The sequence below is a fragment of the Centrocercus urophasianus genome, unplaced genomic scaffold (genome assembly GCF_019232065.1).
Source record: "Centrocercus urophasianus isolate 14NV4802_14NV808 unplaced genomic scaffold, USGS_Curo_1.0 seq_20, whole genome shotgun sequence".
Taxonomy (NCBI): domain Eukaryota; kingdom Metazoa; phylum Chordata; class Aves; order Galliformes; family Phasianidae; genus Centrocercus; species Centrocercus urophasianus.
The window spans coordinates 15,294,260-15,310,450 of NW_024884756.1; the positions used below are offsets into that span (position 1 = coordinate 15,294,260).

At 37.2% G+C, this 16,191-nt stretch overlaps 1 protein-coding gene across 2 annotated transcripts in view; it reads right to left on the reverse strand.

Moving 5' to 3' along the window:
* AGPS (alkylglycerone phosphate synthase) overlaps nucleotides 1–16,191 on the reverse strand; it is a 79,883-nt gene that overhangs the window by 20,594 nt on the left and 43,098 nt on the right. For both annotated transcript variants that reach the window (XM_042821996.1, XM_042821994.1), the window contains 8 exons: nucleotides 16,054–16,128; nucleotides 14,377–14,448; nucleotides 12,823–12,902; nucleotides 11,312–11,392; nucleotides 5,886–6,011; nucleotides 3,762–3,870; nucleotides 3,188–3,315; nucleotides 649–700 (listed from right to left, as the gene is read on the reverse strand). In XM_042821996.1, coding sequence (XP_042677930.1) covers nucleotides 649–700; nucleotides 3,188–3,315; nucleotides 3,762–3,870; nucleotides 5,886–6,011; nucleotides 11,312–11,392; nucleotides 12,823–12,902; nucleotides 14,377–14,448; nucleotides 16,054–16,128 — 723 coding nt within the window. The remainder of the gene's footprint in view (nucleotides 1–648; nucleotides 701–3,187; nucleotides 3,316–3,761; nucleotides 3,871–5,885; nucleotides 6,012–11,311; nucleotides 11,393–12,822; nucleotides 12,903–14,376; nucleotides 14,449–16,053; nucleotides 16,129–16,191) is intronic.

A 16,191-nucleotide genomic window follows, 5' to 3' on the forward strand; every position in this document is an offset into this window, starting at 1 on the left:
AAAAAAAACCCACCACCAGCAAAATAAGCCCTCATTTTTGACAAGTTCCATTGCTCCTCCTCCCCTTCAACTCCCCCCCAAACAACCACTGCCATATTGGAGAATTTTCAAAATAAACCGCTACTTCTCAGGAACACAGCCAGTGATGCTATTGGGAAATGCAGACCAACCTATTTCAACCAACTAACTTAACTGCAAAATAAGATGCCTGCCTTCTGAATCTCACCCTACTCTGATACCTGACCTGTCATTAATATTCTTCACAACAAAATGTTTCAAGAAGTATACTACAAAACTATCAATTCTACTCCTTCAGAGTAAAATAGAAACAGTATCTCCAGAATTTTAACCTTCTCAGTAGGCTATGCATTTTTAATGGAAGGATTGCAAAAAATCTTATGCATCCATATATGCAGCATGGCTTTCTATTATTGTCAGTAGCATTTTTCCAGAGACAGACAGACTTCCATTTCTGAAAGTACAAGTTATAACATTAGGAATTTCAATGTAGAGATCATCACCTTCTTTGTGTAGCTTTGAGGAAATTAATTCCCAAATAAGATGGACTTTTTAAACTTCTCTATAAAAAGAAAAAAAAAAAAAATCAAAGCCCTTGGAAAAGATATTCATCCGAGAAAATCTACTTACCAAATTGAAACTGTGCATTGTCAACAAGGCGAATTGATGCAGGAGCACATCTCTTGGGGGCAGTTGGGGAAAGAAGAAAAATAAAGGATAAATAGTCTATGAACAGATGTACTGAAACTCATGACAGTGACATTTTCATTTAAAAACAGCATACAAGAAATAAATTTGGTATCAGAGGTCCGTGGCCATTATCATCACTATAAAAACTGGTGATGATAAACTCGTTTTCATTTGAGAAGCAATTTCTATTAGGAATGTTTTGATATAATGCATTGAGAATATTCAGTTTAATGTCAAACCAACACGGACATAGTCCCAAGATCTTTGACTGTGATGCATAGAGTGCATTTCTAAATTGCCATCATGCACTAAAATATCATATTTGATTAGAGTATCAAGCTGATAGTGCTATGCAATCATAAATACATGTCATTACACATCACTGAAAAGTGTTTAATTGTTCCTAGTTAACTCCTGTAGATGGCTAAATAACACAGCTGCTCACTCGCTTTCCTCCAAAAAGATAGAAGCAAGAAAATGTGTGGGTTGAGATAAAGTAAAAGGGGGGAAAAAAACCAAACAAACCACCCCAAACAAGAAAGGAAAACAAGTGATGAAAAAGCAATTGCTCACCACCAGTCAATCAGTGACCAGACATTCTCCAAGCAACAGTAGCCCCTGAAAAACTTCCCACCAGTTTTATTGCTGACCTTGATGTTACGTGGTATGGAATAGCTGTTCCTTTGATTTGGGTCAACTGTTTCAATTGTGTTCCCTCCAAATTTTTTGCTCACCTACAAACTACTTGGAGAATAGCACGAGAAATGAGCCTTGTCAATGCATAAGCACTGTTTAACAACAGCTAAAACATCAGTGTGTCATCAACACTGTTTTGGTCACAAACCCAAAGAATATCACCATATGGGCTGCTATGAGGAAAAAACTTCATCCAACCCCACTACACTAATGTTCTGTGAACAGATAACAATGACAGTCTGTGTCTGGACTGCACTGCACAAAAATCTGGAGACCAGTAAGAGTAGTTGCCTTCAACTAACATCCTTCTGGGTGATATGTATATGTCCACAGCCTGTAACTTGAGATGGCAGTGTCCAATCATGCAGTATGTGGCCATAGAAATACAACAAAGTCTGAATTTTAGGCTAGCCTTCATCTAATCACGTGGATATAAAAGTATTCCCCTATCACTTAATTTGATATGTTCACTCTGTATCATATTGTTAAAGCATACTTTGTCACACAACTGCAAAAGAGAGCAGAAGGAAGAAATAAAAAAATCTTACCTGGCAGGCTGATAAAAAAAAAAAAAAAGGCTGGATGAGAGGTTTTATTGACCCTCACCTAGCCTACAACCTTCAGGTTGGTTATTCTTATGTTAAAAACTAACAAAGAAAAAAAAAACAAACCAGTTTTTCAGTAGGACATCATTGTAATTGCTACAAGAAGACGCCACAAGAAAGGAGTAAGTAGTTCAGGCTTAAATAAGCAGTAAAACAGTAGCAGCAACAAAAGCTTAGTAACTGAGCAACCTAAGTGGCTAACACTGTTTTTTGTTTTTTTTTTTTTTTATTTCTAACCCCTTTCTTGAGGGAAAAAATGCTAGGCTCCTTTATTGACTTAAAATGTTGATCGATTGTACAATTAAGCATTCCTAGGTTGCTTAGATGCCTGTAATAGAAAGAACAAGCACCAGCAGTAAAAGCATGTGACAGAAGAACCGTGCTGATAACTAGCATATACATGTCAGTCACATACCAGTTTGAACAACTGGCTTGGAACATTAAATCATTAATTTTGACCCATCAGTGGAAATACATAAAGCTTTATTTAGTTTGGCATTACCTAAAACATTTCTGATATTACTTCCAAAATTCAGGATATATATTCCTCCATTCACTGAAGTGATTTAGTACATTTTGCACAGTGCCAAGGAAAGTTAGTCTGGAATCGTAAAAGAGGCTAGCCAGTGCAAGACTTGCCTGGAAGCACAGGTGTTGAGAAAAGCATTACATAATTTGGATACCAATGTCCAAGTTTTGCTATCTGAAACCCACTTCTCTATTGTCTGACCATGCTGTTCAGAAGGCTCTCCTTAAACGCTCAAGTCTAAGTACAGTTCTGCCTCAGAATATCCAGCTCACTTGAACACAGTGCTGCACTTCAAGAAGCATTGTCTGCACCCTGCATGACTGTTGTTCCTTTATCAGTTTGGAATCAGAAATCAACTGCTCTTGACTTGTCTGCTGCAACTTAATTTCTTTAAATACTGGTCGCTTTTACATACTTGTGAGTAAATCTCCAGATAAAGCTCCCACTGAAGGAGATAAAAAGCCAATCCTTTACCGCATCATTGCCAAAAGCCTCAGAGGCCATATATATTCAAATCATTCATATTATCTCAACTCCTTTCCAGTAATCAATAATCAAGATTAGAGCATCAGCACACTCCTAGTCCTAGGCCCTGGACAAGGTTAGAACTAGTGTACTTGCATGGATTCAACTTGAAGCTTCTCCTTACCTGCTTTGCCACTTCCCTTAGGCAGGCCACCCCTCGTTCAAAGTTGGGGAAGACCACAGAGCCATATTTCTGGTATTCAGGAAGAGGCCGAATCTTTACCGTAACTTCAGTAACCACTCCCAGAGTTCCTTCAGGAAAAAAAAAGAAAAGCTCACTTGTAAAGTAATACAAGATGCAATTCTTGCAAATCACCCAACAACTGGTTAGCAGGATGTTCTCAGTTAACACCAGTTACAAGTGCCAAAAATTCAGTACTGCAGTAAAAGAGAAACTTATTTCTGATAATTTACACAGTGAATTCCTACAAGCAGCCTTTAAGTCATGATGTTTGTTACTAGATGCATATAATCACTCCACAGATCTGTTTTAAGCACTGTTCAGTTGCATAACTTCAGTCCTAAAAAAAAAAAAGAAAAAAAAAAGCCTCACTGTTGGGATAATTCCCAACACTCACAGAAAAAAATAATGCCTGCAGAACACCACCCATAGACACACTGGAAGCCACAGCATTAAAAGATGCTCAAATGAGCAAGACATTACAGAAGCTGAATTAAGCGCAGTTACATGAAATTACCTTCAGATCCCATAATGAAGTGATGGATATCAGGTCCTGTTGACATGCGAGGTACTTGACAGTTTTTTTCAACTATTCCTCTGGGAGTTACCATTTTTATATGAATCACCTGTTTAAACAATAAACAATGACTATACATACCAGCATTAACCATAGATCTTTTTGTATGACATTTATTTTCTTCAAGATGCATGTTACGCTTGATGCAGTTCAGCGCTGCAGACTTTATACATTCTGTAGGCAGTCCCAGAAACTTTTGGGATAACCTGAGGACCATTACCAACAGTTGTTGTTAATACAGCATGGTTTGCCCACACAACAGATTGCTCCAAATTCTATGCCAAATCAAATCAATTGTTGGCCGTATGCAGACAGTACCAACTAAAACTGCTTTTTTTTTTTCCTTAGCATGGGCAGTGCTCTCCTTGAACACCAGCATTTAAATTCAGAACATGTGATACTTCAGAAGGAAAAAGAAAAAAAAAAAGGACTTGCAGCAGAAGAATGTTCTTTCTCACTTAAGTTTTCCATTAGAACTGCTACTTGATGAAGCTAATCTAATTCAGAAATCAGCTGTGACAGAAATACTTCTAATAGGAAGAAGAAAATCTTTGTGAAACACACTGTCAATATTATGTCTTCCATAAGAATGATACATACGTAAGCTATTTTCCCCCCATACTATTCAATTCTTTCTTTAAAAAAAAAAAAAAAAAAGCAACAAAAATCCTTCCTTGGTGTAAGTGAACCTTTCAAATATAGACAAATCAGTGGGATTTCAACTACTGCCTTTAAAACATTCAGGTAACGGAGTAATTTTCATTCTGTTCGAGAACTGCATTATACACATTTTATAAACTGTTGATTCTGCAACAAGTGGATTTTAGGGAGCATACCTAACATTGTTTCTAGATATAAAAATTTCTCAGATGGTAAACACTTGCCCAGAAACTTTCTCACTGTTACATCAGGAAGCTCATAAACTGCTCTGAATCAGCTTTGAAACCAGTTTTCTCCTAATGAAAATTTCAGAAGCTGTATTTTAGCCTCAAGTTTTGCTCCCACGACAGAAAAGCCTTCTGTACTTCATATCTTTCTGCACAAGCAGAACTATACCACACTGTAATGCTTCAGGCAGTAGGGTACAGATGATACTTCATTAGTGCTAGCAGTTTCAACAAGACATACTGAATAAAAACTATATTTTCCGCCAAGTTAATTCACTGATAGTAAAGTGTCATGTCAGTCCACAGAACAAAAGTGTTTCTGAATATAATGTGATGAAAAAGCCTCAGGTGATAGGAGATGCACTACAAAATGTATGTTGCAAAAAAAAAGAAGGGAAAAAAAAAAAAAAACAAGTAAAAAAGGGCTACCATGAGGAATAAGTTGAAGTTCAAATCAAAGAAGCAGAAAAATCTGAACAGTGATGATTTCATTTCAATATATTCACTGTAACAGAAAAAGTAGACTTAATTTAAAAAATGTTTTAGAAATAAAATTTATTAGCATTAATATAGAGATGAGCCATTTTAATGCTTCAAACAATTAAGAGTGTAATACTGCCATTCCTGATCCCTTGCTTCCTTCCTCATTGCCTCACTGCTCTGATATACCATGCAATAGGATTACAGTTCACTCTAGTTTGCACACAGGGTCAATTAGGCTAGTCTACTGATTTGAAAAAAGCCTACTTAGATTAGGGAAGTGAGATGGTAGAAAGAACTAATCATTGGCTGTCAGTGTGAACTGATTTCAGTGGACAACTTTAAGAATAGTAGGAAACAGCATGCAAAAACCCTACAAATTTAACAGGATTATTACACTGAGATTAGCAGAGAGTGTGAACAGTGGAAGAAAGCAACAGGGTAAGATAAATCAACACAATTCCTTAAGCTATCTAGTAAATATCAAACTGAAACTTTCAGATTAACAGTAATATTTACTAGTAATAATACCAAAAACAAGCAAACAACAAATCTCAGTCAAAATTTGATGCCAAAACTGTATCACTGATTAACAGAACTGCAGTTTCCTCTCCCTACTCCCTCTCACGAGTCATTACAAGAGTTAAGCCTCCTATCAGAAGAATAATTAATTAGAACAAATATTGGAGATATTTACCAGATCTTCAATGTTTCCATAGATGTTTTTCTTCATGCCTGATGCTCGTGTTGCCACCCATCCTCCTAGTGAGCTGAACTCCATGGAGTCTGGTTCATGTCCTGTACAGAAGCCACTTTCAGAAAGCTAAAGAAAAAAAAAAAACCACATTTTACACAGTCTGCACTTGCTTAGCATTTCAAAATCTCAGTATTTTAGGTTTGCTCATTTTAAAAAGTAGGGCTGGAAGTCTGGGTAAGTACAGGCTGTCAGCCTGACCTCCAGATCTGCCTGTTTCCCGCAGTATTTTCTTGAAGTAGCTGGTAGCACATAGCTTAGACCTCTTAGCTGGATAAAAAATTGGACAGTCAGGACCAGAGAGTGGTGGTGAATGAAGTTAAATCCAGCTGGCAACCAGTCACAAGTGGTGTTCCCCATGGGTCAGTATTGGGACCCTTCTTGTTTAATATCTTTATTGATAATTTGGAGGAGGGGATTGTGTGCACCCTCAGTAAGTTTGAAGATAACACCAAGGTGGGAGGAAGTGCTAAACTGAGCGTAGGAAGGCTCTACAGAGGGATCTGGACAAGTTGGAATGATGAGGTTAATTATGTGAACTTTAACAAGACAAAGTGCTGGTTTCTGCCCTTTGATCACAATGACCCCACGCAATGCCACAGACCTGGCACAGAACAGCTGGAATGCTGCATGAAGGAAAAAGATCTAGGAGCATTAGTCAACAGCCAGCTGAACAGTAGTGTGCCCAAGTATCCAAGAAGGCCAACAGCATCCTGGCTTGTATCAGAAACAGCACAATCAGCAGGACTAGGGAGGTGACCATCCCTTCATACTCAGCTCTGGCAAAGCCACATATTGAGTACTGTGTTTAGTTTTCGGGCCCCTCACAACATGAAAGACATCAAATTCCTGGAGAATGTCCAGAGGAGGGCAATGAAGCAGGTGAAGAGTCTGGATTACAGGTCTTATGAGGAACAGCTGAGGGAACTGGGCTTGTTTAGTCTGGAGAAAGGAGGCTTCAGAGAAGATTTTGTCACTTTCTACAATGACCTGAAAAGAGGTTGTGGCACAGTGGGGGGGTCAGCCTCTTCTCCCATCTAACTAGTGTAGTGTAACTGTTGAAGCATCACCTTCCCTGCTGCAACTTAAGGCCTTTACGTCATAAAGAGAGGTAAAGGCCTTAAGTTGCAGCAGGGATGGTGATGCTTCAACAGCTGGACTTGACAATCTTAGAAATGGAATATCCTGATGATTCACTCAATTATTCAGGCACAAATTTTGTCTTTGATACATAAGTGAAATGCAAATTAATTCTGCTCCTACTGTGCATGGGCTTTGCTACACATCAACCTGTAATACTCCTCCTCCATACTTTAAAACTAAGACCTCTGTTGTTTGTAAGAAGGTGAGAATTCAAATACATATGGAAAAAAATTATAACTAAGTAACTGCCAACTTTGCACAAATGCTGCCAATAAATAAGGCATTTAATCTCTTGTTCTTTCCATTCTAATGTGATATGCAGCAGGTCTGCAGAAAATGTGAGCAAATTGCCTGTACTTAATTCTCTCAAGGAATGATGTGTTTTAATATACAACCATCTGGTTGGGCTTCCTGTACGCAAAGCTGTCAACTACTTGTGATGCAGATCATGCATTCCTGTACATTAAGTAGTCACTTGTTTCTCATTTTTCTGTATTAGCTTGGCTTTGCCATCTGCACAGCACCTGAGGTTGATTGGATGCCCTTAGAATTCCAACACCAAAGCTGTCAGGCAGAAAGAATTAAAGACCCAGAACTCACACTGATAACTGTGTTAGTGTTTGAGACTATCAATTTGCACTGGGCAACTGAAAAATCTACGTCCAACTAGACTGTTGTAAGCACAACATTTAATGTGGGTCATTAACTACATTCTGTAGTACAAAGTGATTCTAACTTCAGTGATTGAAAGTTATTTCTGCGTAACACTAACAGTGATTTATTGAGCCCATGGTCTTTTCTCTTACTGGAAGAACTTGTGGCTTTAGATGTTTACTGATCACACCAGGGAAGGGCTCCTGAACTCTCCTTATTCTGCAAGAGAACAAGAAGTTTGGTTCAGTCACAGCTTACCTACTTCTACAATGCACATAAACACAAGCACAGCAAAGGACAGTGCTTTTGAATACTTGTAAGTGACTGGGCATGCACAAAGCAGCAGATTCAAACTCTTGGAACACCACTGCATAAATGGTATGTGCTAAGGATACTTACAGAGTAGGGGAAAAAGAGACTGTGCTATGTACTTTCCAGATGGGATGGCCAACATGGCCTTCTCATCCAAAACAGGAATATGTACTGGCTTTTCTACAAAAAAAAATCATAATTTGCTTGATAATAGTAAAATTAGTATAAAAAAAAAAAAACTAACAAAAAAAAAACTGTTCCAGCTTTATAACTCTTCCTCACCTCTGATTCACTTCTGTTGACTATTAATCCACATTCTTTCCTGATAAAAGCAAGCAACTTGAGGCTCTTCTATAGAGCACACTATAACACATGAATTTATGAAGATATCTTCTCTTCTTACAGAAAAGTGTCTTAATTAAGCTACAATCACACATACTTGTGAAATTCATATTTATTTTTAATGTGCCATTCAAAAACGCCTTTTTTGTACAATATTTGGTTTTCTATATCTTTTACTTATTTAGAATTCAGCACTTGATGTTAGCTACAGTTGTAAAGTTCATAATAACTGTGAGCGTGCTAAACTTCTAAGTAAGGTCAGCACTCAAAAAATCAGACAGAGTAAGAGGCATCACACCTTTCCACAGTTTCTAGATAATGCTGGTAACGTCAAACTCCTTTGAAACTCCTGTGAACATCCAAGGAGAAAGAAAATCCATGTCAGCACTACCTCGTAGCATGTTTGCAGGAACAGAATATAAAATCCTTTACTTCTACTGCTAATACAGTCCAGCCTTCAAGTAAAATTCATTTTACTCTTGCACTTCCTGATTACTGCTGCAACAACACAGTTTCTCTGAGAAAAAAAGCCTTTTCCACTCTAGCTTTTACTGCCACTCCAGCAGGCACTCTGGTCAATCACATATTCCACCCCCCCGCCACAACTCAATTTCCTCCCTTCAAGCCCTGCCCATTTCATTTAGCTGTACTTGCCACATGTGCACAGTATTCACCTTTACTCCAGATTTTGAGGGCTTGTTTTTCATCCTGCTCATCTCTATTTTGCACATGGTGCTGCAATACGAAAATCCCTCCACGCTCCTGAGATCCTTCAATCCAAAGCTTAATACTAGCTAGCTGCAAACCCAGCAGTCTTTCAAAGCAATTCCCTTTGCTGCACCATCCAAAAATACATAGGTCACACCGATCATAACGCCTCCTATTTATTTCCATGGAAACTACGACAGATACAAAGAGCACAACAACACTGTTTGATAGAGAAGATTCTCAGCTACAGAACACTATTTTTCAACAGTCACTGCCACCACTATGCATTTGCACTAGCAATGAACAAAAGTCTGCAAGTCATGCTCACAAAAATCTGCATGGCTGTCTGGAATATGGCCTGTTTTTCACATCTGTCACCACTGTTGACACGCACAACTCAACATCCCACTGTGCTCATGTCCACTGCTTGGTTTCCATAAGTGTTCAGCAAGCGCCAGTCAATGTCAGTGGGTGCAATTCAGTCTGCATAGAAGAATTCAGTGACACATCTTTGCTTCACATGCACTTCCAACTCAGACACCACTTTATCAGACTGCCCCTCTGCTGCCATCTGACACACGGCACCAAAGGGTAACAACAGTGATAAGAAGGTTCAACTTCTACCGCTGTACCACCACCATCTGCCTCTGCCATTATGGGCCAACATAACAAAACAGAAAACATTACTATCAGAGCAACTCTTGTATAACTGCATTCTATCTGTATTTTAGTGGACGCTTGCATTGACATTAATCACAATTGTGCTTGTTTTAGGTGGCCTGATTTGAGCCTAACCTGGAGCCTTCATTTTAATCACATTCCACTGAGTAGTTCTTTACTTCCAATTTGTAAAATAAGAGTCTTCAAAATATAAACACACATGCACACACACACACACAAAGTAGGTGATCTGATTTGATAGTCTTTGCTCACTGAGAGAGTCGCACAGAAATTCTGAATGTATTAATAGTTGTTCCACACATTGTAACTTTTGAAAGAACACTAGTCCATTTTCCAGTGCAGAACCAATGAACAATCAGTACTCTTTTCATAGTCCAGAACCCAAATGAAAGATTCTAAGCTTTCTGACCAAAAGGATTCAAAGAGAACTACAATAGCAGTATTCTAACCCATGCAAAGGGAATACTGTTCTTTACTCTGAGCAAAGAGAAAATTAGTAGCATTTAAAGGACAGAATAGTAACAAAATATCACAAACTACCACTCTACGAAAACAAATAAAAAGATCTTTTACAGAGAGAACATACTCCATTTTCATTTTAGTTCAAGCTTAAGTAGTAAAAGAACTGGAAAGGTTAAAATATTACATTAAATGATATAAAGGAACAAAACAACAACAACAACAAGAGTTAGTTTATTATCTTTCTCATAATAAACTGCTCTACCATTAAAACAATTTTTTTTTTTCCCCAAAAATCATCTAGAAAAAAGTTGTTCAAATTAAAAGCAGCCTTCAAATCTCTGCATACTTGTAAAGTGCCCTTAGGTACTAAGTTTAGACAGCAATTAGTTATCAAAATACTTGAGTCTTGGAAGATAAGTAAGCACAATTGCACATCCCGAAGAATAGTCAATAAATACCTACAACGTCCCTGATTATCAAGGAGCACTGAGAAAGACCCTGAGAGGGTGCTCTGACTCATCTGACAGACTGCAGTTGGAGGTCACTAGAGATCACTCAGAAGTAAAGGTGATGTAATTTTTCACTGGACCTTTATTTTAGTCCATTCTCCTTCCTTTATGCTACTTTTTCATAGCCAGTCTTAAGCAGCAGCAACAGTAGCAAGTCTGTTATAAGCTTTACCCCTTCTGAAATAACTACCTCTGTCCCAAATAACTACACCACGCTCAACAGAATGAATCTAAAAACTTCTGTTGGTATTTTGTACCAAGTGTCACATCTTACAACACAACGGCATATCTGAGGCCTGAAATAGAAAGCACAGTGTTATATCCTACAAATTATTAACTTACTGGTGTACAAGCATTTTGGATCTACAGCTAAAAGAAAAAGTAATTTAAAAATGTGCATCAAATACAGCTTCCCATGTGATGTGATTCATAACCAAGAATAAAATAACCACAGACTGCGTGAAAACACAAGAACTAGAATTCAGTGGCCTAGACAAGACATGAGGAACAGCATGGAATAACATGGAGAAATACTAGATATCTCAGAACAAAAAATACCTGTTTTTCCAAATCTTGTCCAATAATGCCAGCTTCCACACATGCTGTTAAATTCTTCTCATCTATCCAGAGAATCCGATTCTGTTCAGAAGTGAATCAAAACCAATAATCAGTGTTTATTTCCTTCTCTAATGCTATACGGTCAACAATATCTGGACATACAAGATAACATTAACACAACTCAAGTTATTACAGCAGGGGCAGCTGAGCTTCCCCACTCCAACAGTTAGACAACAGGTTGTAGTCTATACAGCCTCTGCCATAAGTAACATTATTAATCAGCTCATACTGGAAACATTCAAAGAAGCAAAGCAGAAAGAACAGAAAAAAAATTAAGACAAAAGTACTACAGAAATTAAAATACAGTATTTTTCAAAATGAGTGCAATTTAAGGTGCTGGAGTCTGAATATCTGGACATAAGGCATACTCCAAGAAAAGTACTCTTGAATAAACTCCCTAGGTTGAACAGATGGCACTGAAGTACCCCAGCTCAGCTCTGGGATTTTGACATACTAGATTAGAAGTAAAATATGGTATAAGATGTCAAAGTATGGAAGTACTTAAGAAATTTAAGGTACTGAGAAGAATTACACCTTTTCACAGGATGGGAAACTCACTGACCCATCAGGATATTCTATGAAACAGGAAAAGAAGCACTAAGCATAATTATTAACAAGGACAATCCATGAAGAAGAAACTAACAAATCTGGGTTTAGCTCTGTTTACAGAGAAAATTCCACAGAGGCTTCAACTTCAGTTGGTCCCTGATAAGTGATTATAGAGTTATTTACTGGGATTGATAGTTCAGAAAAAAAAAAAACAAACCCAAAAACAGCATGATGAAGACTATTTAGATTCATCAGTAGAAAAAGCAACATGCAAAACCCTTTACTTTCCAAGTTCTGGAACAAAGACAACAGTGTAAAAAGCAGTTTTTACATTGCTTAATATGACACTATTTACATTTCTGTGATTCATGTGCCAAGTTCTGTCTTCCCTAAATAAGGTAGTATCACTCATTTTCAACGAGAATCGCTATCTGAAGGAGTTAAGAGATGTACTGTTTTATATAGAAATCTTTTATTTCTTCAGTGAAGGCTGATAGATATAATTTATTATTATTATTGCTATTATTTTAAAGTCTGCAAAACACAATAAAATTTACAAGAACAAGACTTCCTACTGGCCTTTCACTTAACTCAGACAATTCCTATATACAAGAATGGTAACTTCCTCTGATTTTCTCTTATGTAAAACTGTACAAAGACTCAGCATTAGGATTTTTTTTTTTTTGTAAGTACATAGGTCATATTTAGTACAGGACTAACTTCAACAAAAATATCATTTGAACTGAAGTACTAATTTAATTATTATAGTACAATTTAATACTTCCATCTTTTCTTGTTTTTGTAACAAAGAAGGAAATGTCATTCTCCAGTGATTCCTTCCTCTAAAGTAACACAAGACAATCTAAATTTCAACATATTTTTTTCCTAGAAAAAATACATACCATTTGTGATGTATCCAGAGAGACAATTGTTCTTTTCTCTTCTTCAGGGCATTCAAGGGCACTAGAGACACTTGTTCCTCCTGAAAATAAGGGATAACTATTGTGATTAAAAATCTCAGGCGAGTTCTCCCCCACCTTCCATATACAGATCCTTCTCTCTCTCTCTCCTTTCGAATACTGAACTTATTAAAGATCACTTTTTGAAGCTAATGGTTAGTATTCTTAGACTGTCCCTGCTCCCAGATTGGGAGTTGCACACAATCAGGACAACAATGGAACAGACAAAAGGCTTTAACAGCACTTGATAACAAATCACGAAATTCTGACCATCTCATCTGCCATCATAAAGCCTGGAATGTAACTTCAAAATGGGAAAGGATAAGAAATCAAGTCATTCAAGAAACAGAGACAGCTGTGGTTTCTATATACTCTACTGAGAGCACTAGAAAGGACGCTACACTTCTACCTAGCAAATGGGCTGAAGAGATCTACATCATACAGGAATGCAATACTTACCTGAAAGCAAGTAAGAAACTGAAAAAGGTATAACTATAAAAATGGATGAATAAAAACAAATATCAAACTTCTCTGGAGGTTGCTAGTGTATCTTTATAGCATGTTAGATAACAGTCTCCAAGAAGTTCTTGGCTTCTCAAAGACAACAAAAGCCATAGGAAGAAAAGAAAAAGACTAGAATGCTACAGAAATTCTCACCAAGCTACATGTAAAGTGCCAGTGCCAGCTAGTAAAACACCAATGCTCTTCAAGAGCAGAACACCTGCCACTTTTGTTTCCAGTGATAGGAAAGGAGGCATTTTCATTTAATATTAACTCTTAAAACAACTTAAAGAGTTGACCCATAGTTTAATACAACAGAAAATCTAAAGATCTTGTATTGCAGTCAATGAATAAGAACTAATCCATGCTGTTCTTCTCTACAGTCATACTGCATCTGGGAAGCACTTTTGGGAGAAACAAACTTTGTTAGTTTGATACAGTGTTTAAGAGACATGTTTATATTATCAACAGTAAACATCCTTCCTACAGGGGCTACATGCTTACAGCACAATTACCCAGGCATCACCTTACAGCACAGAATTAAGAGTTCCTGACAAAACACTTATCACAGAAAGAAGCTTATGAAAGTCAATATCTCACGTCACTTGATGTTGAAGTCAAAAACAGATACTTCACCTTACAAGATTAAGAGGAAAAAGTATGTATAATTAATAACCCGAAGCCTCTTAAAGTTGAGGCTAAGAAGGACTCAGAACCTACAAGAGTTCAAAGGCAAATAGGTAGATTTCAACTTCACATACACGCTTCTCTTGCACTCCTAATATTCAAAGTGTTTTTACATCTGCTGACTTTTGCTCAGCTGAGTACAGCAACTTTCAATATTCCAAGATCACAGAAAATAGACAGTATTTAAAATTCAAGGGTCACTCCAAAAGTAATGCCTCCTACTGTATTACTAAAACCACAGACTTAAATTCACGCAGAATAATTTTGCACTAGAAATGTTAAACAAATTTGATATTTAACACTACTTACCGCCAAACGGTATTATGCACAGATTATGTTTGCAGGCTAATTCCACAATTTTAACTACATCTTCGTGGCAAACTGAAAAAGTTAAACAGGATTGGAGCTTGTTACTGTTGTTTAAATATCACAGTCTGAATACTCAGCAGCTCCTTTTCTGACATCAGCAAGGAAGACGTTTCAAAGAGTTAGGCACTAAAGAGCTGGACTCATAGTAAAAAAGAATTCCAAAGGTACATTTTAGATATAAAACAATTCCACTTTTAAAGAACTTACTACATAGCCTTGGTCTCCTGCTCACAGATTGAGACTTACTGGGAATTCTCAGGGTAAGATGGACTAACAAATGGGTTAGAATTGAGCTAGGTATCCAGGAGAACAAATTAAGATTGAATCTTTATTGAAAACAGATTTTCAAATCCATTTCAAGCTGAATTAATCTCTTCTGACAGTTGAAAAACAATTTTTATCTTCCCAGATAACATCCAGCATCAGAAGAAGGGCTGCTGGTCAAATTTACTTTTTTAGAATGCACTATGAATCTGATCAAAGATGAATCAGAAATGCTTGTGCAATAGCAAGGAAAAGTACCACCATATAAAGACCACATATACTTGTACCTGAGTTTGTGCAAACAGAGAATGAACAGGAATGAAAAAAGATAGGCTTACAAACTCTGGCTATTTTGCTCTTGCAATAGAGAGCAGCTTTAGATCAATGTAGTCAATCATTTTACTTCAGTTGCTCTCAGAGCTGCACAAGAAGTGGTGATTAAGTCCTGTCCATGACCACCACAGCTGTCGTATCAGTAACTGTCCTCACATATTCAGATGCATCTTACACTGTCTTGTTAGGCTACCCACGTCATTTTTTTCCCCAGATGAAGTAAGAAAACAGAGCTGAGAGTAATCTTGGGGTTTCTAATACAGCATAGCTATTCAAAGCATCAGAAAGTTATAAAAACAGCTGGATTCATACAACCTCAGTGCAAGATGATTTTTTTCACTAGCTATTGAAGAACAGCACATGGAAAGTAGATCCTAGTGACCTGGGAAACCCAACTCAATTAGAAAATTCACACAGATGAGCAGATGAAGTTTTACCAGTTAAAGTTTTCACACTCTTCTACTTGATAAAAACAAGCATTATTTTCTGCTACATTTTGAACTACAACATTAGTGATTATTCTACCTCAAATGGGTCTATCCTGCACCACCATTTCTTCAAGTCAATCACCCTTCATAAGGTGCTTTGATTGGAGTTAACAGGTGTTACGCCTTTAAAATATTATTTCAGTACAGTATGGCATAAGACCAAATTTTTGAACGCAAACATTTAATCACCTTTCTACCATCTCATACTTGTTAAAAAAAAAACAAACAGCAAGATTTAGTCTGCCATTTAGGCAGCTGTTCACGGCGCATATACATGTTCACATTATACTGGGCTTACTGAAGTCACAAATTCAGCTGTCATCTGAAATTTCACTTGTATTTAACAATAAATTTTACTTCCCTATTAAGTAATGGGACTTAATGTTACAAAATCATGATTACCACACCCCCCAAAAATCCGTTAGGGTCTCTAAAGAAGAGTGAGGTTGTCCAGACAGCTTCACAATAACAAGAGAGCACAGGAATTTAGTAAACAGATCAGAAGGAAGCAGGAGTAAAACATTAAGCTTACCAGGCCATACAACTATATCAGGAATTCGCTTAAACATTCCTTCCCTGAGTACAAATATCTCATGTAGGCAGTGACCTGAAAAACAAATGATAAGTAATCACGTTCAAAGAGGAAGCATCTGAAGTACAGTTATATAAA